This window comes from Cervus canadensis, chromosome 1, assembly GCF_019320065.1.
Source record: "Cervus canadensis isolate Bull #8, Minnesota chromosome 1, ASM1932006v1, whole genome shotgun sequence".
NCBI lineage: Eukaryota > Metazoa > Chordata > Mammalia > Artiodactyla > Cervidae > Cervus > Cervus canadensis.
In genome coordinates, this window is record NC_057386.1 from 101,677,137 (window position 1) to 101,703,216 (window position 26,080).

At 53.9% G+C, this 26,080-nt stretch overlaps 2 protein-coding genes and 1 pseudogene across 4 annotated transcripts; 1 reads left to right on the forward strand and 2 right to left on the reverse strand.

The window, feature by feature from the left end:
• Positions 1–223: 223 nt before the first annotated feature.
• NOC4L (nucleolar complex associated 4 homolog) lies at positions 224–6,020 on the reverse strand. The gene is made up of 15 exons (XM_043488554.1): positions 5,820–6,020; positions 5,369–5,489; positions 4,767–4,873; positions 4,393–4,500; positions 4,088–4,237; positions 3,904–4,003; positions 3,790–3,824; positions 3,394–3,444; positions 3,192–3,303; positions 2,895–2,955; positions 2,386–2,496; positions 2,073–2,233; positions 1,904–1,986; positions 1,499–1,612; positions 224–1,396 (listed from the first exon to the last, which is right to left on the reverse strand). The coding sequence occupies exons 1-15, from the start codon at positions 6,018–6,020 to the stop codon at positions 1,277–1,279; spliced, it is 1,635 nt and encodes a 544-aa protein (XP_043344489.1). The 3' UTR covers positions 224–1,276.
• A 38-nt stretch (positions 6,021–6,058) lies between these two features.
• DDX51 (DEAD-box helicase 51) lies at positions 6,059–12,629 on the forward strand. 2 transcript variants are annotated; one of them, XM_043488538.1, is made up of 15 exons: positions 6,059–6,362; positions 6,449–6,600; positions 8,452–8,602; positions 8,913–9,058; positions 9,144–9,215; positions 9,309–9,415; positions 9,581–9,689; positions 9,760–9,905; positions 10,067–10,265; positions 10,344–10,459; positions 10,548–10,664; positions 10,754–10,951; positions 11,067–11,130; positions 11,242–11,376; positions 11,561–12,629. In XM_043488538.1, the coding sequence occupies exons 1-15, from the start codon at positions 6,059–6,061 to the stop codon at positions 11,585–11,587; spliced, it is 2,043 nt and encodes a 680-aa protein (XP_043344473.1). In that variant the 3' UTR covers positions 11,588–12,629. The 2 variants fall into 2 exon arrangements, with proteins under 2 accessions (XP_043344473.1, XP_043344480.1); XM_043488545.1 differs by having other exon boundaries at positions 10,850–10,951.
• Positions 12,630–17,218: 4,589 nt separating this feature from the next.
• Positions 17,219–25,772, reverse strand: LOC122454286 (annotated as a pseudogene). Its single transcript, XR_006273361.1, has 2 exons — positions 25,484–25,772; positions 17,219–19,416 (listed from the first exon to the last, which is right to left on the reverse strand). The product of XR_006273361.1 is annotated as a putative tRNA (cytidine(32)/guanosine(34)-2'-O)-methyltransferase (transcript).
• Between the last annotated feature and the right edge of the window lie 308 nt (positions 25,773–26,080).

The following is a 26,080-nucleotide window of genomic DNA, read 5'->3' on the forward strand; positions in this document are numbered from 1 at the left end:
GCCCACTGCTCACCTGCAGCCACTCAGCCAGCCTCATGGCCCCTGGGAAGGGCATTCTCAGCCCCTTTCTCCAACAGGAAGCGGGAACCTGCCCAGGGCCAACCATCGCCAAGGGCAGCTGCCTGGGGGTCAGAGTGGCAGTGGGCGGGCATCCCCGAGCTGCCAGAGTGAGGAACTGCGGGGAGCACAGGAGGCTGAACCCAGGTAAGACCAAGAAAACGTGTTCGCATTTCATAATTTATTTAAAATTTTTACATCCTGCTATTTTTCAAGAAAAGCGAGACTCAGGCCCGTCCAGCACTGCCCCCTGGTGTCCCGATGAGGCCATGGCAGCCTCTGGACACTCTTGGTGCCAGGCTGTCCGGGACCCTGGAAACCACTCACCATGAACGGGCATGAGGGCCCCCAACCCCGAGGCAGGCCCTGCGCCCCAGGGACAAGGCGATCTCCAGGGTAGGGAGGAGCGTCCCTGGGTCTCTCAGGACAGCGGGGCCGTGCCGTGTGCTGCTCCCAACGGGGTGCTGAGCGCACACTGGGACCCTGGGCCGGCAGTGAGGGTCCCCGGAGACCAAACTGGCTGAACTATTCCCTGCTGTGACTCCCAGGGTGTCTGCTGTGAGCTCCCGCCCTGCTCCTCTGGACGGGGGTGCAGGCGGAGGCGGGGGAGGGGTGTGCCCAGAACATGGTGGGGACAGGAGGCTGCTGGGGGCAGCGAGGGTCTCTCCCTGCTGGGCTTGAGAGCCACCGCCTGCTCCCTGCCCCCGCCCCAGCTCGCTCAGTCCCTGCCACATGTAAGCTAGCACCAGTTGTGTGCTTGAATAAACCAGTTTCTTAAAGAAATGGGGTCACTGCTGTAGATGGAGAACCAGGGATCCATGGTAAAACAGGAGACTAAAAAAAAAAATAACCACCCTGGAAACACAAGCAGCTGCTGGCCCGTGGCCAAGGTGCCTGCTCTGCTCAGGGCGTGGAGGGGCTGGAGGGATGAACCAGCATGCTTGTAACTGCCCCTGGGGGCAGGGACTGCTCCTGTATCCTCCCCTACATAAACCCCCACCTGTATCCCCACCAGACTGCAGAGAATGGAGGGTCCCTGGGTAGCATGTTCCAGCGAGGCCAGCAACTGCAGTCATGAGGGCACGCTGCCAGCACTGACCCCAGCCCCACAGGCACAGGAACGGGGGTGGGCTTCCCTAGACCCCCACCCACCAGCCCACCCGAACAGCTCTCCTATGAAACCACTTCTGGGGGGTGGTGGGGAGCAGGGTGCACAGGGTCAGCTCAGTGTGAAGAGCTGGGCACAGAGGTCCTCCCGCCGGCCCAGCAGGCCCTGCGCTGGGATGAACTCCAGTGGCACCGACTCAGGCCCCTTCTTCTTCAGGTCCCGCTCGAAGATCTGCAAGGAAAGGATGGACAGTCAGTCTGCGCTGTGCCTCCACGGCCACCCCACCCCCCGTCCCCCCACCCTCTCCACTGCAGCCCCGCCACATGTCCTCACCTCAAAGGCGGTGACCTCCAGCAGTGGGGCAATGCTGACCTCGGGCACGGACAGTGCCTGGTTGATGGCGCTGGCGGCCTTGGACACCTCAGGGTGGTAATGCTGCTGGAGGGCCTGGAGGGACACATGGGATTTCACCAGCCCTCCTGGGGCAGCCCTGAGCAGTGGACATCTCAGCGCTTCAGCAGCCCGGGGAGGGGGACAGAGTGGAAACTCCAGACAGAGACAAAGACTCCCCTGGGAAACCAAAGTGATGGGGCAAGATGGGATCCCGGAGGACAAAGGCCAGAGGAAGGAGCTGGGCAGACACACAGGCGGAGCTGGGCGGGTGGCCAGGAGGAGCGCCCCAGTAGGGGCGGCTCTAGGAAGCTCAGGGTGTGATCTGGGTAGTCAGGGTGCCCTCACCTGCAGCTCCCACAGGGAGCTCTCCAGGGCTCGGCTCTGGGCCGGGTCCTCCTCTGTGGGGTCATAGGGGTCGGCATCCAGCTCTAGGAACAAGAACCAGGGGTGATCTCCACTCGTCCCCACGTACTGGCCTCGCAGCCAGGCCTCCTCCACCTCCAGCTACACTCACCAGGGCCCCGGGGCCGATGCATGAGGACCCGGCAGGCTGGGTGTCTGCGCAGCAGGTTGCAGATGAAGGGCAGGACCATGAGCAGGGCCTCAGGGGGTGCCGTCAGGGCCAGGCGGGCCAGGCGCTTGGCGAAGGCAGCCACCAGGTAGGCAGGCAGGTGCCTGGGCAGGGCCGTGGGCATGAGACCCTGCTGCCCCCTGCACCGGCCCCCAGCTCCCCTTCCCACCCCGCAAGCTCGGTGGGGCTCAGGTGGCCCCTGTCACACTGAGCCAGGCCGGGTGTCCCCTAGTTCCACCCCCACCCCTGTACTCACGAGGACGACAGGAAGAGGTCAGCCAAGTGGAAGAAGCGGGCCCGGTACTTCACGTGGAAGACGGACGGATCAAGGAGACCATACAGCTTCCGGTAGAAATCAGGGTACTCCCTAGGGGGTGAGGTAAGTGAGGGGGCACGTGTGGGGAGAAGCCACAGAGAGGACAGATCGGAACCCCAGCCCGGGGGCTTCCCTGGTGGCTCAGTGGTAAAAAAATCCGCTTGCCCATGCAGGAGACTCGGGTTCGATCCCTGGTCCAGGAAGATCTTGCATGCTGTGAGGCAACTAAGCCCGTACACCATGACTATTGAGCCTGTGCTCCGTAATAAAAGAAGTCACGGCAACTAGAGAGTAGCCCCTGTCTGCCTCAATGAGAGAAAAGTCCACGTGGCAATGAAGAGCCAGCACAGCCAGAAAGAGATTAATTAAGTTTTTTAAAAAATGCCAGCTCAGGTCAAGGACAGACAAGTAGAGCTAAAAGGCCCACAAACCCCCAAGCAGACACTCACAGGTTATGTTTATGAATCAAGATGAAAAGTCCATTCAAGGCCAGCAGGCTGATGGCTCCACCTACAGATAGACACAGCCATGAGGCCCCAACCCAATAGCACCCTGACTCCAGGGATGAGATTCCAGCAAACCCAGAGGCCATCTGCCAGGTGGGAGGTAGGAAAAAACCTCCAGCACAAATACTGCTGACCAGCTGGGCCCCTGCTCTCAACCCTGCTCGATGCCAGCATCCAGGAACGCAGCGCACCACCCCATGCCTGGTCCCGCTCTGGGCCCACTGGGCATCTCCTGCTCACCGATGTCGTAGGCGCGGGTGAGGAAGTCGATCATGAGGCTGGGCTGCGCCAGGTGGGGCAGGATGGAGTCGTGCATGATCACCAGCACCTTCTTGCAGACGCGGAGAGGCAGCTGCGGGAAGCAGCAGGTCAGGGTGCCGGCTTCCCCATTCGGAGAGCCCCGCACTGGAGCCCTGCCCTGGGTCCCTCCCCCTCTCCCTACCTGGTGCTTGAGGAAGCGGAGCCACATCTGCTGGAAGGCCTTCCTGTGTTCCTGCGAGGAAGCAGCAGGGGTCGAGGTCGCCCATGTTCGCAATCCCGCCCCACCCTCCTCCTGCCTCCGGTAAGTAGGAGACAGGATCAGGATCAAAGGAGTCGCATCGAGAGAAAACCTCCCTCGGGGCCACAGGGTCGGGGTTCACAGCCCACCCTGGAAACAACACTCAGCACCCAAGAGGTCTGGGCAGGTTGCCTCTGACCTCCGGGAACCGTGCCTGCGGGCATCCTCTCCCCCGTGGGTCCTCCTGTGACCCCGCTGTCAAGGCTAGGAAGGAGGTGCTGGCCCAGGATCAGGTGGTTCCCAGGAAGGCCAACCACCCATCTGTCCAGGGAGTCTCACCTTCAGATGAATGACCTTCCACTTGTCTGACAGCTCTGTAAGGAATGCAAGGGGTCACCAGATGTGTGACCCAGCCGGGCCCCTCCTGCCCACCCTCCCACCCCCGACACTCACCTGTGTGTTTCACATAAAAGCTGGAGAGGGTGCCCTCCTGGCGGGGCAGGCTCACGGAGGACAGCAGCATGAAGGCATTGTTCCAGAAAGCGAGGGGCACCTGCCAGAGGCCTGGCCTGAGCACCTGGATGCTGCACGCCCACTGCCTCCTCCCTCCCTGCTCCCAGGGACCCAGGCGGCTCACCTCAGGGCGCCCATCGGTGGCCCGGGCCACGGTGTCGGAGGCGGCCTGCATCGTGTGGTAGCGGATGTCGTCGTGCTCCAAATACTCCCGGAACTGGGAGAGGAGCAGGGAGCGGTCCTCCTCTGGAGATAGGAGGCCTCCCACCACCAACTGCATGTGGGGAGCGGGGCAGGGCAGTGAGCATCTCTCCCACCCCCGGGACAGGCAGCCCAGGGGTGGCACTCACAGAGCAGAGTCTAGGGCAGCTGCGAGAGTCCCCTCAACCCTACAACCCACAGATGGCTGGGGGAGACCCCGAGACTCACCCTGAAGAGCTGGTGGGGGAACAGATAGTTGCCTTCCCACTTGGGCTGCTCCAGCGGGTGCTCACCCTCCAGCTGCACAAACTTCATGAGTGTGCTGAGGGCCAGCTCCTAGGAGGAGGGGTGGCAAAGGGACCACGCTGCACACCCACCACACGTTACCCCCTGCAGACAGGCGCTTAGACCTGAATGCCTGCAAAACCACACTCCGGGCAGAGTCAGGAGACAGAACCCACAGCCCAGGAAACCAGCCACAGAAAGAGAGAATATCCTTACCCAGAGAGGGGTCTGCAGTCACAGCCCCAGACCCCTGCTGTGCAGAGAAGGTGGGGCAGGGGCGGTGCAGGTAAGAGGCAAAGCCAACCACCCCAGCTCACCTTGACCTGAAAGGAGGGGTGAGCCAACAGCTCCCCCAGGCGGTTGCAGCAGCTCTGGTACCGGTGCCGCATCCACACCTTGTATTTGCGAGTGGCCCCGCGGGACCCTGTAGGCAGGACAGGGTGGTCAGCCCACACCCTGACTGGTGCCAGCCCCAACCTCCCCCTGCCTTCTACTCTGGGCAACCAGGGAACGAGTGGAAACGAGTCACTGTGGCTCTGGACCTGGGGTGGGACCAGCACGTTCCCACAGGCAGGCAGGGCAGGTCCTACTTGGACCTACTTAGGCCCTCTCTCTTCACCCCAAGACCCAGACATCCCAAGGAACAGCCACCTAAACCCAAATCTTTGTGGTACTTACAGTCAACACTCCACAACGTCAAATCCCACAAGAGGCACGAGACACAGGTACACCCCACCCATCCTTTACTTAAACTCGGCTTAAAAGTCTGTATTACCCATCCCTTTCCCCAAATACAATCCCCTGATCCCACCCACCTGCATGGCCCATGACGGAGTTTGGGGTGGGTTTGGGGGGCTCATTCCATGTCAGCAAAGTCCCTCTCCAACCCTGTCAAGACCAGGCCCTCCTGGACACTCACCTGTCAGGACTATCTCCTCAGAGGGCAGTGGGCCCACAAACAGTTCTCCTCGGGCCAGCAGGGCCCCGAAAAGTCGGCTGCATGCATGCACCGCTTCCTGGATCTCCTCCTGGTCCTCAGACTGTGGGGAGGTGCCGGTGTTCGCAGGGTGCTCCGTCAGGAACTGTGGCCCCTGCTCCCTTTCCCGACCAGGACCTCAGCTCCATCACCCTCCACCCCTGATCCCGGCGTGACTCTCCCATCCCACCTCTGCCAAACCTCCCCGACCCCCTCCAACCTAGAGCCCTGCAAGGCTGGAGAAAACTTCCAGTATAGCCCTGGACTCCACCTCACAATTATCTGCCCCCATCCGAGACCAAGTCCCACTTCGTCCGAACCCGAGGAGACCCCCATTCTGGTCTCTAACCCGCGGACCCGGCCGCGACCCCAGCCACACCACACATGCCCCCACCTGCAGAACGGCCAGGATGTCGAACACGGCGTTGGCCTCGCCGCGGCTGGCTAGCACCGCTTCCACTAGGTGGCCCAGCGCCCGTCGCGCGCCCCCGGGGCCGGCGTCCCCCTCCATGCCGCCACCCCACGCGGGACAAACCAGACCTGTCGCTCCGCAGCCTGGCGCGCCACTGACGTCACGCCCCGCCCGCGCCGTCATCGCGGCGCGCCGGGCAGGAGAGGCGCGCGGTGGCCGGCATGGCGCTCTTCCACGTCGCGCGGTACGCTGGCCCCGAGGCGGCCGGGGCGGAGGCAGAGGCAGACAGCCGGGCTCGCGCGCTGCTGGAGCGGCTGCAGTGCCTGGCCCGAGAGCGGCAGCTGAAGAAGCAGCCGCCGCAGGAAGCGCCCGAGGAGGCCGCGCAGAGCGCGCCGGCGGCGGGGAAGCGGCGGCGACGGCCTCGCAGAACTCGGAGGCGCGAGGGCGGCAGGGAGCCGGGGAGCCCGCCCGCGCCCCCCAACAAGCGGCAGAAGACCGACGACGAAGAAGAGGAGGAGGGCGCAGGTGGGGCCTCGCGGGGCGGGGCGGGGTCCTGAAACTCGGGGCCGCGTGTTGCTGACAGCTGCCCCGGCCCCGCTTCTGCCGCGCAGAGAGCAGTGAGGAGACACCGGCGGAGAGCAGCGTGGGCGCCGAAGCCGCACGATCGCTGGAGGGCCGGGGCGGACCGCCCCCCGAAGAGGCCTCTGGGGCCCTAACCCACGCCCTGGTGCTCGGGGGCTTCGGGAGAAGCAAGGTGCCAAAGGTGAGCAGCCCGGGGAAGGCTGCAGAGCTGGGGTGACTGTCGTTAACGCAGCTCGTGTTCGTGGAACTGGAGGACGGTGCCTGCACCTGGTGGGTGTCAGGTTTGTGTTCAGTGAGTGGATTCCTGAGTAGACGAACTACTGACGCCTCAGCTGTTTTGTCTGCGGTGGCTACTAATCGTTTGAGTTCTGTGCAAGTTCAGCATTTCTACCTTCAATTGTAAAAGTTCTCTTTTTTCATAATCTATAAGATCGACTTGGTTTCTGTGCTGTTGTCACAGAGATCTCTAACCAGCTTCGCTTCCTTGGTGCACATTTAAGGAGGTTCTACAGTGCTCACTTGCTGACCAAACAAACAGGAGATTCTACCTGGGAGTTGCAGCTTTATCTTAGCACAAGAGATTTCAGTAAATAAATACTGGAGCTAAAGGGTGTTTGGACGGTGACAGTCACTAGAAAGAATAAGAGAGGCTTGGCAGAGTCCATGTGAAGAGATCCACTTTTTTTTTTCTTTTAGTTTTATCAGAGTATTGTTGATTTACAGCATTTTGTTCATTTCTGCTGTATAACAGAGTTACTCAGTTATATATTTGTTGTTCAGTCGCTCAGTTGTGTCTTACTCTTTGCCACCCCATGGACTGCAACATGCCAGGCTTCCCTGTCCTTCACCATCTCCCACAGCTTGCTCAAACTCATGTCCATTAAGTCGGTGATGCCATGCAATCCGTCTTGTCCTTTGTCGTCCCCTTCTCCTGCCTTCAGTCTTTCCCAGCATCAGGGTCTTTTTTAATGAGTCAGCTCTTTGCATCAGGTGGCCAAAGTATTGGAGTTTCAGCTTCAGCATCAGTCCTTCCAATGAATATTCAGGACTTATTTCCTTTAGGATTGATAGGTTGGATCTACTTGCAGTCCAGGGGACTCTCAAGAGTCTTCTCCAACACCACAGTTCAAAAGCATCAGTTTTTTTGGCACTCAGCCTTCTTTATGGTCCAGTTCTCACATCCATGTATGACTACTGGAAAAACAATACCCTTGACTATATGGAGCTTTGTTGGCAAAGTAATGTTTCTGCTTTTTAATACGCTTTGTCATAGCTTTTCTTCCAAGGAGCAAGCATTTTATATCCATTCTCTTTTTTATTCTATTCCCATATAGGTTATTACAGAGTATGGAATAGAGTTTCCTGTGCTGTAGAGTAGGTTCTTATTGGGAGATCCATGTTGAGTTGGGATCTGTCTTTCTTAAAGACAGAAATCAGCCTAGTTAAGATCGGGGAAGAGGAGCAGGGAAGTGTGTGCCAGGCAGAAGGCCGGATTGGAGCAAAGGCCCTGAGGTAATAATGAGCTTAGTGTATAAAAACATGAAGGGGATTGTATACTTGGGGGGGCGAGAAACTGCCAGGTCATGGGGCACTGGAGCTGTGGCTCAGAGCACAGATATTTTTAGAGCATGAATGTTATCGTAGGTGCAAAGGTAAGTCCCTGGGTGGTTGGTTTGGCTCAGGAAGTGGCGCATTTTGGATTGTATTTCTCAGTTCCTTTAAACCTCACATGGAGAGTGAGTTGTGGGGGTCAAGGAAAAGCTGGGAAAAGCTGGGCACTCTCTGATGGTCCAGTGATTAGGATTCCACACTTTCACTGCCAAGGACCTGGGTTCGATTCCTGAGGGTTCAATCCCTGAACAACAATTCAGATCCCAAAAGCCGTGCAGAAAAAAAAGAGCTGGGAGAAGGTTAAAGCCTTGCCTGTTTCTACAGCCTCTTTAGCCTGAGTGTTTTGAGTTCTTGGCTTCCCAGCTTGCCCAGCTGGCTCTGGAGTATTCACCTGGTCTTTCTCTTCTGTCCTTTGTGATAGGTCCAGCCTTTCCTGCCAGTGTGGTTGGCTCAGCCAAGCTGCGTTGGAAAGAATGTAACTGAAGGCTTGGTGCCTATTGAAGACATCCCTGAAGTCCACCCAGACCTGCAGAAGAAGCTGCGGGCACAGGGCATCTCATCCTACTTTCCAGGTGCCCCAGCCCTGGGCAGGTGGACGGGGGCAGGGGTGGGGTTCCTTCTAGAGCATGTTCAGAGCCATGCAGGGCCTCACTCAGCAGCTGCCAACACAGGCAGCCCCTGCAAACGTCCAGTGTCAGGTGTGGACTTGGTCTCAGCACCTTCAGCCTCTTCGACACTCCTGGAGGCCCTGGTGCCGACCCTGAGGGAGAGCCCAGCCTAGAGGTCACAGACGGGGAAGAGGCTATTTCTGGCCTCAGAGCCTGTGCTAATCCTGGGTCTCCCTGCACAGACATGACCTGCCTCTCGCCCTTCCCTGTCCAGTGCAGGCTGCAGTGATTCCTGCTCTCCTAGAGAGCACAGCCAATGGGTTTCTGGTCAGCAGAGGCGGCTACCGGCCTAGCGACCTCTGTGTTTCTGCCCCAACGGGCAGTGGGAAGACCCTGGCCTTCGTCATCCCTGTGGTGCAGGTGAGTGTAAGGACCCCTCACCCTCCGATTGGGCATGCAGGCAGGGAGCGACCCTGCTGACATGGGTGGTCGTCCTCCTCTGCAGGCCCTGCTACATCGAGCTGTGTGCCAGGTTCGTGCCCTGGTTGTGCTGCCAACCAAGGAGCTGGCCCAGCAGGTACGTGGACCCCATGCCTGGAGGTCAGATCTAGGGTCTTTGTTGCTGCAGGGGGGCCTCAGATCACACTGGTGATGGCCACTTCTCTCCCAGGTGAGCAAAGTGTTCAACGTCTACACGGATGCCACTCCTCTTCGGGTGGCCCTAATCACTGGGCAGAAGTCGCTGGCTAAGGAGCAGGAGAGCCTCGTGCAGAAGACGTAGGTCCCACTGGGCTGTGGGCACCTCGGGGAGGCAGGCTCACTTCGTGCAGCTGAGCGGGAGCCATCTGGCCCCAGGGGAGCGGCAGCAACTGCCGTCCACAGGGTCCCCACGTAGGAGGGGTCGGTGTCAGGGGACCCTGCTGAGCCACCCTCTGCCCACAGAGCAGATGGCTTCCGCTGCCTGGCTGACATCGTGGTGGCCACCCCTGGCCGCCTGGTGGACCACGTCGACCAGACCCCAGGATTCAGCCTCCAGCACCTCCGCTTCCTGGTAGGTCGCCCACTTGGAGGGAGGCCCGGGCCTAGAGCTGAAGCTGACCTCAGCTTCCTGTCTCCTGCAGATCATTGATGAGGCCGACCGCATGATCGACAGCATGCACCAGTCCTGGCTGCCGCGGGTGGTGGCTGCCGCCTTTCCCAGCGAGGGCCCAAAGGGTCCCTGTGCTGTGCTCCAGAGAATACAGCCCCGGGTGGTGACTGCTGCCAGGTACCAAGCCCTGAGCTCGCTCTGCTCCCTGCAGTGGGACTGCCGGGGGGCTGCCCTGAGCTGGTCCCTTGAGCTGTCTCCCATCTGAGATGCTCCCTGCTGGGCTGGAGGGGCTGCTGGTTGGGCTGTGGCTGCTTTTGCAGTACCCCATTCCCTTTCAGCATGTGCTGTCCCCAGATGCCCCTGCAGAAGCTGCTCTTCTCAGCTACCCTGACCCAGAACCCCGAAAAGCTGCAGCAGCTTGGCCTTTACCAGCCCCGGCTCTTCTCAACGGGGTCAGCGCACAAGGGCCCCAGAGACTGCGACATTGACGTGGACGGCGACTCGGGTGGGAAGTACACCTTCCCCACAGGGCTTACGGTGAGCAGGGGACTGGGGGTGGGGAGGGGGTGCATCTAGGCACCCGGGCTCTGGCCAACCCCGTGCTGTCCCCCACAGCATCACTACGTGCCCTGCAGTCTCCGCTTCAAGCCATTGGTGGTCTTGCATCTGATCTTGGAAATGAACTTCTCACGGGTCCTCTGCTTCACCAACTCCCGCGAGAACTCACACAGGTGAGGCCTGGCTGCCCAGGGTGGGGCAGGAGCGGAGGCAGAGGTGGTTCTGGCCCCAGCCCACTGGGCTCTGGCTTCTCCCACCCAGGCTGTTCCTGCTGGTCCAGGCTTTCGGGGGTGTGACCGTGGCTGAGTTCTCCTCCCGCTACGGGCCTGGCCAGAGGAAGAGCATCTTGAAGCAGTTTGAGCAGGGGAAGATCCAGCTGTGAGTACCTGGCAGACAGGCCGGGTCCTGCTCTGGGGAGGGGCGCTCACTCAGGGGTCAGCTGGGTTCCTGAAGGTCTCCTGGTGCAGGAAATGTGCCTCTGGACTTCATGGGAGTGTCCCCTGCGGGAGGTGTTCCCCGCTCCTGGCCTCGGACAGGACCCACAGCCCCTTGTATCCCACCAGTCTCATCAGCACTGACGCCACGGCCCGCGGCATTGACGTGCAGGGCGTGCAGCTGGTGGTCAACTACGATGCCCCCCAGTACCTGCGGACCTACGTGCACAGGTGCGGGCCTGACCCTGGGTCTGGGGGCAGGGGTGGCCTGGAGAGGAACCACAGTTCCCTCAGATCCCTGAGGGGCTGGGGGCCAGCACTCTGCAGCAGCTGTGCTTGGTTTCAGGGTTGGAAGAACTGCCCGGGCAGGAAAATCTGGACAGGCCTTCACGCTGCTCCTTAAAGTGCAGGTCAGTCCTCGTGGTCTCAGCAGGAGGCCGGGGCTGGGTTCTACCTGGGGCGCTGGGGGTGGGGCAGGGTGGGTGGAGATGAACCTCTTCCCCTCCTGTGCTTCTCTCCAGGAGAGGAGGTTCCTCCGCATGCTTGAGGAAGGTGGGGTGCCCGGGCTGGAGCGGCGTGACACCCCCAGCGAGCTCCTGCAGCCGCTGGTCCCACGGTACGAGGAGGCCTTGTCCCTGCTGGAGAAGGCCATCAAGGTGAGGGGCCGCCCGCGGGGCTCGTCTCTCGGGGCAACCCAAGGTGGAGGGAGGAGATGGGGCGGGGAAGCCCACAGCCAGGCTCTTTCTGAGCAGGCGCGGGGCATCTCGGCATTGGAGGGGCAGGGCTGGCGCAGGGAGTGAGGGGAGGTGGTGTGGGCCAACCCTGTCTCCCCTCCTGCAGGAGGAGCGGAAGCAGAAGGCAGCCTAGGCCAGGACTGGGGACACACCAGCAAGGGCGCCCTCCTTCCTGGAAAGATCCTGAGCAGTGGCTGCCAGATGCCTGAGCAGGAGACAGGGATTCCTCAGTTCCAAGAGTCTCGGTCCCCAAGTACTCTGCTGCCTCAGGCCAGGCCCCGGCACACACACGAGGCTTGGCCCAGGCCCAAGACTGGCAGAGGGGCACAAGGTCACGTAAGTTCCCGTCAGGTGTCTTCCTGGAAATAAGGCTCCAGTGAAGCTGTTCACACTCGCCCAGAACTGACGGGGTGGTGTCTGCCATGCGTTAGGCTGTAAGTTGGGGGCCAGCCTTGAAGTGCCTTCAGGAATGCAGTTCTTCTAAGGACCTGAGCCACCACCCCGAGTGGGAGAGGTGGCCCTGGGTCCCTCACTCTTGGGGTGAAGCACTGGCCACTTGGTAGCCGTTGCTGAGAGGCATTGCAGAGACCAGAGGACGCGCTGTGTGGTCATCAGTGCTTTACTTCATGACTATTCGTGTGAGATGAACATCTAGAAAATGGCTTCGGAGCACCAACCACTGGCTGTGAGCAAGCCTCATTTCTAAGGCTCATATGCTGACATTCAAGTGTTAAACTGGGGACGAACTGTGGCTTCTCATCTCTGCCTGGACACGCGTCAGTTGTTTTGGCAGAGCAACAACCCAACCCACGAGTCCTGGCGCCCCGGGTGCGCGGTCACCGCATCAGGGAGGCGGTGGCGGCCACCTGCAGCTGCACTGCTTCTGCAAAGTCCCTGGGAGCACGGGGGCCTGCTCTCTGGCTGTGGTGAGCCTGTGTGTTGGAGGGACACGATCACAGGTGGCTTGGCTCACACCTTCCTGAGGAGCTGGAACCAGTCTGCACAAGTGGGGGTGGCGGGGGGCGGAGGCACGGTTGTAGCCAGTGGTGAAGCAGAAGCCTCTGAGTCACTCACTTGTCAGGAAACATCAGGTTGGATGTGTCCAGTTTATTGAAAAACAGTGCCCAAAATTACCTGAGTCTTGTTTCTGATAAATAAACAGCCCCTGCTGACTAGCTTTTGCTCACAGAAGGTAAGGTTGACTAGCATCAACTTCCAGGAGGTGGAACGGGGAATGCTGTAGACCCTCTCCCTAACAAAACTACTGGCAAAATCATAAAAACATAGCCACTTAGAGTTTAGAGATTGTCCTAAGGGCAGATAGCAAATGGAGAAATTTTCTCTAAGAAAATCCAGACAAGGGCCAGCTGTGTTTGAGCTCCCGCACCACCCCACCTCCCACCTCAGCCCAGCATGGCGGAGGCTCCCCTCCCGGTGGGTTTGGCCAACAAGCCATCAGAAGGTGCCTGGTGTCACTGACCACCCAGGAGGTGCACACCAGACACCGGCCACCCCCCGCAGCAGTCAGCCGGGACAGCACAGGTGTGGCACGGACACGGAGACGGCCCCGCACGCTGGCACTGCTGGTGGGTGTGACCTGTCATCCATGCAGCTGCTGTGGGACCCCAGTCCCACACCTGGGCACACGCCCCAGAGAATGAATGTGTGTGCACGCAGGACAGTGTTCCTCCTAACAGCCAGGGAGTGGAAACATCCCAGGTGTTCATTACCTGATGAATGGATGAGAACACAGGGTGTGCGCACACTGGAATAAAAGGAATGAAGTGCTGGCATGGGCTGGGGAGGGGCAGGCGAGGGCAGTGGCTGGTGGTGGGTGCAGTGCCCCATGGTGATAGGATTATCAGAAATCCTGGATTGCCCCTCAGCTTGCCCTTTTCTTTACATTCAGACACTTGTATCAGAAGAAGGTGACTAAAGACAACAGCTGAGCCTGAAAGTTTTATAATAAATGCTAGCAGGACAAAAAATTCCAGTATCATGTATACTGAGTATTGTGGAGTGGCCAGGCTTGCCCTACCCCACTGTCCCAGCAGGGCCCCAGGGTATGCACAGGGGCCCCGAGCATGTCCACAAGTTCTGGGAAGGGGTGCAAGTGGAGGGGAGGGTACGCCTGCAGGGATACGGGTGGAGGCTCTGGGTCAGGTCAGCAGAGAGGGCGGGAGGCCAGGAGGCCTCAACCGGGGGCCAAGGGTGCCATGTTCTGAGGGCTCCATGCAACTGTGCCCCTGAGCAGCGGGAGAGTGGGGAAGGGGTCTGAGTCCTGACCTGCTGGCATCCTCACTTCAAGGAAGTAGCCAAGTGACCACAAGGAAACTGGACATGGCTTGCCTTAGACTTCGCTCTAAACTTGGAGATACAGTCGACCTGCAGCAGCGCCTGCACCTGCTGGGCCCCAGGGCCCTGGGTGTCTGGGAGACGGGAGGGAACAGTTTTTCAGGTGGGCTGGAGGTACAGGTCACTTTTTGGTGCTGGTTTCAACAGTGACCTGCTAGGCATTTTATCTGGAATAAAAAAAGACTTCAGGAAAGAGTGAAGTAGGAGGGATTAACAGTGTAGTAAACCAATTAAACGAACTCATAGAAAAAGATCTGTCATTACCAGAAGCAGGGACTGGAGACGGTTAAAAGGTACAGACTTCCATTTATTAGGTAAATAAGTACCAGGGATGTAATGTACATGACAAGTATAATTAACACACTATAGGTTATATATGACATGTAGGAAAGTTGTTGAGAGTAGATCACAGACTTCCCTGGTGGTCCAGTGGCTAAGACTCCACACTCTCAATGCAGGGGACCTGGGTTCCATCCCTGGTCGAGGAACTAGATCCCACATGCCATAAGTAAGCGATCCTACATGTTCTAACTAAATCCCGCATGCTACAGTGAAGATCAAAGATCCTTTGTGCTGTAACTAAAACCTGGCATGACCAAATAGATAAATTATTTTAAAAAGAGTAAATCCTGAATTCTCACCATAAGGAAAATTTTTTTTCTATTTAATTTTCTATCTACATGAGATGTATGTTCACTAAACAGTGTGATAATCATTCCATGGTATGTGCCAGATTATACTGTACACAGTGCTGTATCTCAACTACATCTCAATAAAACGGGGGAAAAAGGAAAGAACGGGAGAGGGTGGGAACGTGGCCCACCAGCAGTGGCCTTGGGCCCACCCAGCAGCAGGGTGGGCTGGCGGGCACTGAGCTCACCAAGGAGCTAGGGGGACCTAAGACCCCAGAACTGCATCCCCGGGGGTTTACGAACTGAGCACATTCCAGGCTGCCCCCAGAGCAGGGGGCCTGGTGGGGACCCAGCAGTCCAGCAGCTGTGCTGGTGGTCATCTGACGTCCCTGGGCAGGCTGATCAGCCCTCCTATGTGACCCCTGGGTCAGGCCAGAAGACAGCGTGACCTCAGCGCAACCACTCTGCTGCCCTCGCCCACCTAGGGGTGCAGGGCAAGGATGGGGAGCGAGCAGCTCCGCCAGATTGGGGGAGGGAAGGCAACAGCAGGTCCTGTCATCCAGGAAAGACCCAGGTGCTGCCTCTCGGCTGGGGCTGGGGGAGGTGCTATACCCTGGGGCAGCAAAGGCTCCCTCCTGCTACAGAACAGTCTAGAATGTGCCCACAGGTGCTTCTGGGAGCTTTCCTTGGCAGGTGTGTGAAGGGGGTGCCCTGGCCTGCCAGCTTCCCCTCCCCCAGCACATCGACACCTTCTGATACAAGAGACAGAAGAGGATGGCGAGGCTATGGCCACAGCTCTGAATACCTGCCTGTGAATCCGCATCTCCACTCACAGCATCACAAGAGCCAGGCATGAAAAGGCAAAGGAGGGGGCTGTCGGGTATCACCCAATACTCCATCCACGACTGGACACTTGTCATCACCCTACAAAACTATGTGTGACCACACAAGTCCTAAATAACCAAGGGTCCAGCTCACGCTCCCCTCTGTGAATCCCTATCCCCGTCCCACTCCCCCACAGATCTAATCCTAACATTTCTTTTGGAATTATTTTATAGACACCAGATCATGTGTCTCTGCAATAGAAATGTGCTCAAAAACTGACCACAAGACTCTTAAGTACTCAAAAATAATCTGGATTGATAAACTGGTACAATTATTATTGGTATGTAAGTAATCAAACTGACAAGTGTACTATGGTTATAGTAAATAATTACTAAATATAAAAAGTGAAATCTAACAGATGGAGAGGGCTATTCTATTCTTCAATTAGTTCCTAGATCCACAGGATTCAATGTCAACTCTTATTGTTTTCCAATTTACAGATCAAAACACGGAAAAAACTCCCATCCCCAAAATAAACTGATGGGATGAGAAAGAGCTTTGTTGTTGAAACGTTCCTCAATCCTTTGCTCCCTTTTTGAGCTCTCGGGTCTGTGGTCCAGACCAATGCCCTCCCAGCTGGAAGGACGAGTCCTGCAGGTGGAGACAAAGCAGAAGCCACCACCTGGCTGGAAGCAGCTACAGCCCCGGCCCCAGCCCACATGAGAGCATCCGTCCTGACCTGTGCCCACAGCAGGCACCTGCGGGCACATTGGGCAGAGGGACGGATGAGGGGTGTGAAGGCTGCAGAGGCCACTCCCCTGAAGCCATCAGCGAGGCACTCCTCGGAGCCTCTGTTTATCTCAACACCAGCAAGAACCTTCTGGTTCCCAGAGTTATCACTGAGAAGTTAGCCAGGCTTTCTCCACACCCTCTCAGTCACTAATTTTCTAATGGACTGTTTACTTTCCCACGAAGCTTTAAGGAGTCTGCAGTGGAATCTGCATCCAGCAAAAATCACCCCCCACCCCGCCCCCCACCCCCAGCCTTTCTTTTCTGGGCAGCTTGTGGGATTTTAGTTCTCCAACCAGGCCTTCAGCAGTGAAAGGTTGGAGCCCTAACCACTGGACCTCCAGTGAAAGTGTCAGTCGTGTTTGACTCTTTGCAACCCCATGGACTGTAGCCTGTCAGACTCCTCTGCCCATGGAATTCTCCAGGCAAGAATCCTGGAGTGGGTTGCCATTTCCTTCTCCAGGGGATCTTCCCCAACTCAGCAATCGAACCTGGGTCTCCTGCATTGCAGGCAGACTCTTTACCATCTGAGCCACCAGGGATCTGGTACTGGACCACAAAAGAAACCCCAAATCTTTTTGATGCATGGGATTGTGAGTGTTGAGAAGTTATGAACAGGACATCTGCATCACCCCCACATCTCCAATGGCCCTTCTGAGCTCAATCCTTTCTCCCCACCCCCATTCCACCCCCAAAACCCTCAAGCTATAGTCTGACCCTATAGTTTTGCCATCTCCAGGATGTCATATAGGTGAAATCATACAGAATGCAGGGGCTTCTCTGGTTGCTTCCTGCCTGCTAATGCAGGAGATATAGGAGACATGAGTTTGATCCCTGGGTTGGGAAGATCCCCTAGAGAAGGAAATGGCAACCCAATCCAGTTCATGGAAAATTCCATGGACAGAGAAGCCTGGCCGGCTACAGTCCATGGGGTCACAAGAGTCAGACACGACTGAGCATGCATGCATGCACAACTACAGAATGCAGCCTTGTGTGTCTGGCCTCTTCCTTTCTGCACAGTACACTTGAGATCCCCCTGCTGTCCCAGCACCAGCAGCCTGGTCCTGCTTCCTGAGGGCTGTGTCATCATCTGGAGGGAACACAGTTTGCTTCTCTGTTTGTCAGTTAAATGACTGGGTTGCTTCCAGTTTGCGGAGATTATGAATAAAGCTGCTCTAAATGTTTGCATACAGGTGACTATGTAAATGCCTGTTTTCACTCCTCTTGTGTGAACAGTGAGAAGTAAGCTTGCTGGGTCAGAGAGTAAATGATGGTTTAAATCAAACAAACTGCTTCCAAAGAGGCTTTACACTTTCAGGTGCCCACCAACAGAGCGCGAGAATGGGCTGTCCTACATCCTCAGGAGCCAAGGTCTTCACTGTTGAGCCAGTCTAACAGGTGCATCCTTGTATCTCACTGCTGTTTTTTAAATATATGAACTTTTAAAAATCAGTACATCTAATTTTGAGATCTTATTCAAAGTAGTGGCCAACATGAACAACATTTTAAGATGCCCACAACTGTAACACAACACAAAAAAGTAACTGATCTGTAGTCATGGGAAAGTTGCAGGCATTGCTTTTACTGTCATGATTTGCTGCCAGCATTCAGATCCAGAGTAAAGCTAAAATTTCAGCTATATCTGTGAAAATAAAGATGTAATATTTTCTTCCACTAAGTTCACCGATACCGCTGACCTCTACCAGGGTTTAGAAGAACTGCTTTCAGAGTAAATTCTGGACACATTCAGGACACACGGCTGCAAAGATTTAGAGAAGAGGCAAGACCCTATTCAAGAATCCCCTCTGCAGTACAGACACACGTTCTGTGATGTTTCTGTCCTTGCTGTGTTTGTGGTGGTTGCTGGAGGTTCCCACTTGGAGCCTTTATGTTCAGGACTCGCTGACGATGTATTTGAAAACAGGTTCATCAACTCAAGTAATAGTTTTCCTTGAACAGCAAACAGCTTCCAAGTCCTTATCAGATTGCCAGCTTAGTTAACATGTTAAGGGGAACAATTCATTTCACTGTCTTCCACCTCAGAGGTCAACAGGGTGTGACCTGCAGGGCGGCCAGGGATGGGGGCAATGTGGCCACTGTGCTGATGGGGTAGTCCTGGGGGGGCAGACCTCCTTGGCCAGCCGCCCCTTCTTCTTCAATACTCAGGCCTCCTGGTACGATGGTGAGAGGGTGTGGGCTGAGTGGGTGGAGTCTACTCTGAGCCGTCTTCTAGGTCCTGTGGGTAACTGCAGTCTGAATCATAGGCGCTCTGGACCCCACAGGTCACAAACGGCACGATGATGCGGGTGGGGCCATCTAATTGGTTGAAATCTGGATCGTAAGAGTGGTCCAGTAGCGGCTTGGTCAGGTCGGGCAGGAAGCCCTCAGGAGGGTCATAACCCTTACAGACAGCAAAGGCCTCAATGCTGGCGTTCCGGCTGCTCCTGGGCTTGGCACAGAGCACGCTGGAGAAGAAGACACGCAGCTGGCTGTAGATCAGTGTCACATCCCGGCCTCGGAAGATCTTGGCCACAAAGCAGCCCCCTGGCTTCAGAACGTGTGTAGCAATGTTCAGAGCAGCTAGGAGGAGCTGGGACTGCATATACTCGTCGACGTCGTGGAGGCCGGTCACATCAGGGGCCCCATCGCACACCACTAGGTCCGCGGGGCAGTCCTCAAAGTGCTGGACGATCTCCTTGGCAGTGGACAGTTGGGTGATGTCCCCCTGGATCTGTACCACGCCTGGGAGTGGGGCCATAGCCTGCAGATCCACAGCCACCACGTGGCCAGAGCCCTGGCCCCCAGTCTTCTGACTGAGCACCTGGCTCCAGCCGCCCGGGGCCGCGCACAGGTCAACGGCCCGCGTCACGCCTTGGAAGAGGTGGAACTCCTCGTCCAGCTGCAGCAGCTTGAAGGCGCTGTGGGCACGCCAGCCGTTCTCCTTGGCGAGGCGGTGATAGACATCCTGCTTGTCCTCTGATGTCCGGCCCATCTCACAGTTTGTCCAGGCACCTGCCAACAGTAAGCTCAAATTTTCGGAGTTGGGAGAAAAGGAATGAAGCAGGTCGCCACTCCAGGAGCAGTACGGGCCTCGGCGTGAGGACAAACCAGTGAGAAGTTACAGGATTTCACTTTGTGTTCTCAGTTGATCTGAGTATCTGTCACGGATGCCTAAGGGCCACCAGAGTGTGGCAAGCCTGTCATCAAGGAAAGCGGTGGTTTGTGCGAAGCCGAGACCAGACCTGAATGTACCATGTGAGTTCCAGTATCTCGTGCCTATGTGGCCAGTCTGGCGAACTCTCTCACTGCTGTTTTCAGGGGGCACACGTTCAATCCGTGGTCAGGTCAGGAAACTCGAACCCTGTATACCACATGGCATGGCCAAAAATGAAAGAAAAGAAAAATGAATTATTTCTCAGTAAGTTTTCACAGTTCTTCATTGTGAAATGATAATACATACACAATATACTGGTCTCTGCCCCCAGCTCCTGACACAGAGCTCCTAGAACCCATGGACTCTCCTGAGTGGTAGGGCTGCCAGGAGGGTCTTTTGTTCTAACCAGGTGACTCTTGGTGGGCTCCTGGCCACAGGATGGTCACCAGAAAGACTAAACTATGGTCGGAAGCTTGGAACCTTCAGCCTCACTCCCCATCCTCTGCGGAGTGGAGAAGGGCTAGACACTGAGTTAATAATCAGGCCCAAGTAACGGGACCTCCACTCAATCACAAAAGGACAGGTCCAGGGAACCATCCTGGCTGGTGAATGCAGGGAGGTGGGGAAACTGGAGCCCAGCGAGGGCACAGGGGCTCCACACCCCTTCCCCACTCTGCTCTGCCCCATGAATCTCTTCCATCTGGCAGTTCCTGACTTATACCCTTTAATCATAAACCAGTAACCTAGGAAGTAAACTTTTCCTGAGTTCTGTTCTAGCAAATGATTCAACCTGAGGATCATGGAATCCTCCGATTTATAGCTGGTGGGTCAAAAGGCCAGGTGACAACCTGGGATGTGTAACTGGCATCTGAACTGAGGTCTGAGGGGCTCTGCGCTAGCCTTGGGCCCTCAGCATCCAACTGCGCTCTGCCAGGACAGCTGGCCAATGTCATGGGAACCTGGAGAACTGCTTGGTGTGGGAAACCCCACACATCTGGTGTCAAAGTGTTGTCAGTACAGAAGATGGGTGTTTTATTAGTACTATTATTTATATATTCTATGTACTTCATAAGCTGTGTCTTTTGCAAATGTTTTCTCCTAGTAACTCTTTTCATTCTCTTAATGCTTTTCACATAGCAAAAATGTTTTTAAGTTCCACTTTTTTTTTCTTTTATAGATTGAGCTTTTGGTGTTGTATCCAAGAAATCTTTTTTAAAACTTTTCTTTTTGGCTGCACCAGGTCTTCATTGCTGCACATGGGCTTTCTCTAGTTGGGGCAGGTGGGGGCTACTACTTGTTGGGGTGCCCCGGCTTTTCATTGCAGTGGTTTCTCCTCTTGTGGAGCATAGGCTCTGGGGACCTGGGTTCAGTAGTTGTGGCACACAGGCTTAGCTGCTCCCGAGATCAAGGATCAAACCCATGTCCCTTGCACTGGCAGGCAGATTCTTATCTACTCTACCACCAGGGAAGTTCCAAGAAATTTTATCCAAGGCTACAAAGATTTTTTTTCTGTATTTCAGAATTTTGAGTTTTACATTTCTGATCCATTTTGCGTCCATTCCTACGTATGGTATGAGGTAGGGATTGAGATTATTGCCATAAAGTTTTCAATTTCAGTTGTTTTAATTTCTAGATCTGGTTCATGTTTTCAGCTGCTTGGTCTCTGATGGCCCTGTCTCTTCTCCATGCTTGCTATTTCCTCCATTTGCTTCTTTCACCATATTAAAAACACTTTGCATATCTTATTCTAGACCCAGCAATTCTAGCATCTAACATATCTTCAGCTGTGAGTCTCTCACTCCTGAGGCCTCTGTGCTATGTAGACTGTGGTTTTCTATTATGAACGTACATTCTGGGGGGTCCGCTGGCCTGAGGCTTGGAGGTGAGAGTTCCTCCAGTAAGGCTAACATTTTCTGAGGCCAGCCCTCTGGGCTTAGACATGGTGCTAATGGCTTCCCAGCCCTCATTCGGTGATTATTCACGAGAACACCATCATCCCATGTGACACAGAGGGAACTGAGGCTGAGAGGGGAGCCTCCTGCACAAGGACAAAATGCAGTTGGTATCTTCAGCCCCTCCACTCCTTCACAACTTGGGACTAAAGCCCAGGACACAGGTGATTCCCTATTTCCAAATGCGCTTGAATAAAGTACATGTATTATAGACAAATGTATTTTGTAAGATGTTCAGATCTCATTTCTTCCATCCCAGTACATCATATAAATTCAAGGGAAACATTTTTAAGTTTTTCAGATCACATTACCTGATACAGAATTTCTTTTAAAGATTTTTATGTGAACCATTTAAAAAGTCTTTATTAGTCACAAAATTGCTTCTGTTTTGTTTTGGTTTTTTGGATGCATGGCATGTGGGACCGCAGCTCCCTGACCAGGGATCAAACCCATACCCCCTGCATTAGAAGAAGTCTTTTTTGTTTTTTAAATATTTATTTTTATTTATTCATTTGGCTGTACCAGGTCTTAGTTACAACATGCAAACTCTTGCTTGTGGCATGTGGGATCTAGTTGCCCAACCAGACATTGAACCTGGCAGCCCTGCATTGGGAGTGCAGAGTCTTAGTCACTGGACCACCAGGGAAATCCCTACAAGGTGAAGTCTTAACCACTGAACCTCCAGGGAAATCCCTGATATAGAATTTCTATGCAGAAAAAGTCTCAAACTCAATTTGAAGGAAAAAAAATTTTTTTTAATTTATTTTTCTGCATCTGGTCTTACTTGCAGCAGCATTAAGTGATCTTCGTTGCTGCCTGTGGGATCTTTAGTTGTGGCAAGTGGGAGCACGGAGTCTTAACTATTGGACCACCAGGGAAGTCCCCAAAACTTTTTCCCGAGTTGTTTTTTTAAAATTTTATCAGTGTACAGTTGAAGTGAAAACTTTCTTAATTATATACAAAAAGAAACAGATGCCATAAAGGAGAAAACGATTATGTAAAAATGTTCTGTGGGTTTGTGTTGTGTTAGTCGCTCAGTCGTGTCCAACTCTTTGTGACCCCACGAACTGTAGCCCACCAGGCTTCTCTGTCCATGGAATTCTCCAGGCAAGAATACTGGAGTGGACTGCCATTCCCTTCTCTAGAGGAACTTCCTGATCCAGGGATCGAACCTTGGTCTAGTGTATTGCAGGCAGATTCTTTACGGTCTGAGCTACAGGCAAGTCCTATGTTCTAAACAAAGTTAAAATGTTCTAAACAAAGTAAAAAGACAAAAATAATCAAGGGGAAAATATATGCAATAATTTATAGCTGCAAAGGGAAAATATCCCTAATATAAAAAGAGACCCTACAAATTAGTAAGAAAACAACTTACTGGGAAAATGGGGAAGAGTCTGAAGGGCATTTACAGAAGAGATCATGACAGCGGGCAACAGCAGCTGAGAAAAAGTAATATAGCTCAACAGCGGGATGCCCTTTCACTTACTCAACTGGCAAACCTTCATGATGCCAAGGGTCCTCCCCTACATGGCACATAGGAATGTAAGTTGCTGTATTTGGGGAGAAATATTCTGTCAATACCTGTTAAAGATTTTTATAATTTATTCATTTTTAAAACTAATTGTTTATTAAACTTTTTATTTTATACTGGAGTATGGTTGATTGACAATGCTGTGATAGTTTCAGGTGGACAGCAAAGGGACTCAGTCACACATACACATGTATCCATTCTCCCCCAACTCCCCTCCCGCCCAGGCTGCCACGTAACACTGAACAGGGTTCTGTGCTGTACAGTAGGATCCCTAAGAAGAGTTTAAATATGTGTATCTTTGACCCATTATCCTAACTTAGTTCCTACTAATGGGAATCTATAGAAACAAAGCAGCACGACCTACGTTTTAAAATACTTACCTCAGCTTTCAATGGCTAAAACCAAAGATCTCTCTTGGTAAACGTCACAGTGCACTTGAAAATACGTGGGTTATTTTCAAATATCTTTTGATATTGATTTCTAACATAATTCCACAGTGATAACAGAACAGACTCTGTATGATTTCAATACCTTTATACCATGAAATTTTTGCACCTTGTTTTATGTTCCTAGATGTGTTCCAGTGTCTCCTGGTTTATACTCTATGGGAACTTGAATAGGATTTTTATCCTGCTGTTAGGTGAAAATTGTATAAATCTTAATTATGTTGAATTGGTTCACAGCATTTTTCAGGTCTACTATATCCTACTTTTCTGTCTACTCATTCTATTATTTTTGAGAGCTTGATACTGAAACAAAATCCAACTAAAAATCTTAACTTATCTACTTAAAAATAATTGTGATAGTGGATTTATATGTAACTTTGTTCTGTATTTTCCAAGTCTCCTGTAAATGTGTTATCATGCTTTCATAATTTAAAAAATTAAAAAAAAAATTTTTTTAATACTTACCTCAGTATGACTCTATAGTGGCAAAAGCCAGACTCTAAGTGAAAAACCCATCAATGGGGAATAATGAAATAAATATAATATATGTTCACTGTGGACTATTATCAGTCATAAAAAGAATTAAGTTGTTTATCTCTTGACTTGAATAGATGCTGGAGATCTATTATGTGAGGAAAAAAAGAGGGGTGGGGTGGGGTAAATAGGTCTAAGAAGGACAAAGAACAGAAAGGAATTCTTATTTTTCTATGTTGTTTGAATTTTTATGAGAATGTATTTTGTAATATTTAAAAACTATGTAGGACTGTCCTCGTGGCCCACTGGTTAAGACTCCATACTTCCAATGCAGGAAGCACAGATTCAATCCCTGGTCAGGGAAGTATGATTCCATATGCTGTGGTGTGGTCAAAAATAAATAAATAAAAATACAAAAATAAGCCAGGTGACTTTCCTGGTGGTCCAGTGGTTAAGAATCCACATTCCAATGCAGGGGGCATGGGTTGGATTCCTGATCCGCGAACTAAGATTCCACATGCTGTGGGACAACTAAGCCTGCAATACCACAACTAAGATGCAATGCATCCAAACACATAAATAAATAAATAAATGAGTACTTTAAAAAAGTAAGTCAGACACAAATATGTAATCTCTGGGGCAGTTGGAATGAAACAAACACAACAGAACAGCAGGAGCTGGGTTTTCCTTCTTCTTAGATTACCTCAGCACCACAACTCTGCATCGAGAACAATCCTTCACCACTCTCCTCCACATGGTCGGTGTCACCAAAACTTTGAGGGACCAAGCATCATTTTAGATCATTTTGTTCTCCTAGTCAAAACGTGTAGTGCCCCATAGTTCTCAAGGTCATTCCTGAAAACCATATTCTTACACCACCCAACAATTGATGATCCTCCCAAAACTTCCCCAAGGACCCCCACATTCCTTTATCATCAACTTTCAAATATTAAAACTTCATTGCTTTTGATCATCCATAAAGGAAATTGTTATGATGATCATTGATATTTAATTATTAACATTATGAACGATCAGTGGTGTATCAACAGGCCCAGGAGTACACAGAGTCACACCCAGAAGTACTCTGTATCACACTGTTCTCATTAAACCTATTTTTCTTCGCAATCTCATCTGCTACATATTGGTAAAGGAGAAAGTTCTATTTATCTATTACCTCGACGTCAACATTAAGTAGGCACTTTTATAAATAAACTAACAACATGTCCATTTGCTTTGCTAAAGGTTAGAGAAATATGTGTGCAATACCTGAGGCATTTTGTAGGCGTTGGCCGTCTCTACACAATACACAAAGACCCTAGGAAGATTTTAAGATTCGACATAGCATCTGGAAAATAAACCTGGTTTTGAGAGACCCTCCACGCCCTCAGTTCGGCAGACGCTGAGACAGCACGCATCATTCTCAGACCCCGGCACCGTTGAGGCAGGGGAACCGTTAACCCAATATGGCAGCTTGGGAATCTAGAGCTTTTTCGCACGTGAACTGCGAGCTACGCGAAGCTAAACCAGGTTTCCGTGAGGACGGAAGGAATCCGTATCAGCTTCGGGGACACACTTCCGTCCCTGAAACTGCGCAAAGGTGTTCGCAGTTCTCGCTGGGTCCTGGGGAAGGCCTCCGGGGAGAGAGGGTGGGGAGGCGCCAGTACCGAGGACAGCGTCCTCCCGGGGGCGGCTGGGGGCACCCGGGAGGAGAGTCACCAGCGCAAAGGTCACCGGGTGGGGGGGCGGAGGATTGAGGGTGAGGTGGGCTGGGGGAACCGCGGGGCCACGGGCAGGCCCGGGAGCTGAAAGCTGCGCCGCCATGAGCGCCTCCCCTGCCCCACGCCCGCTTGCGGACAAGCTTCTGCACTCACCGTGGCTGCCCGGCGACGCGGCGGCGAGCGCCAGTCGGGGCGAGAGCTGCGTCAGCCGGAAGGGTGACCAGGCCCTTCCAACTTACCAGCAGGCCAGTCTAGTCAAGTGCGCAGGCGCAGCGTCGGCTAAGCGGGGCGGGGCGAGGGTGTAGGAACCGGAAGGAGAGGCGGGATGAGGGCGGGACCTGCGCGCCGGTACCTCGGTCAGCGCCTGCGCACTCCGCCGGCCTTGTTCTCCCGCGGTCACCAGGGCCCAAGCCCTCGTTCAATCATTCCGTTTTGCATCCAACTCGTCCCTCCGCTCCTCCCCCGTCCCGTCCACCCCCTCATCACATACTTAATTACCTGTTAACGTTGACGAAGCACATCTCGTAGTTGCCCTGATAGAACCTGCAGTCTAGGGAGGCGGGGACACACATCAACAAGTAAATGACCAATTAGAAAATAAGGCTAGGCCAGACAGGACGAGCAGCTTGAGAAAGGGAGGTGATGGTTGAGTGCCTATTTTCAGTTGGGGGAAGGGAGTCAGAAAATACCTAATAGGCTAAGCTGGGATTTAAAGGTCCACAGGGATAATTTGTTTTCTCTTGTGAACAG

Bases quoted from the DNA above. Each gene is read 5' to 3' on its own strand.
- NOC4L (XM_043488554.1), bottom strand. From the start codon at position 6,020: ATGACGGCGCGGGCGGGGCGTGACGTCAGTGGCGCGCCAGGCTGCGGA. The intron at 5,490-5,819 runs GTGGGGGCATGT...ACCTCCCCACAG, and splicing joins ACATCCTGGCCGTTCTGCAG to TCTGAGGACCAGGAGGAGAT. The intron at 2,497-2,894 runs GTGAGTGTCTGC...CTCACCCCCTAG, and splicing joins TTGATTCATAAACATAACCT to GGAGTACCCTGATTTCTACC.
- DDX51 (XM_043488538.1), top strand. From the start codon at position 6,059: ATGGCGCTCTTCCACGTCGCGCGGTACGCTGGCCCCGAGGCGGCCGGG. The intron at 9,216-9,308 runs GTACGTGGACCC...CTTCTCTCCCAG, and splicing joins CCAAGGAGCTGGCCCAGCAG to GTGAGCAAAGTGTTCAACGT. The intron at 9,416-9,580 runs GTAGGTCCCACT...CTCTGCCCACAG, and splicing joins GAGAGCCTCGTGCAGAAGAC to AGCAGATGGCTTCCGCTGCC.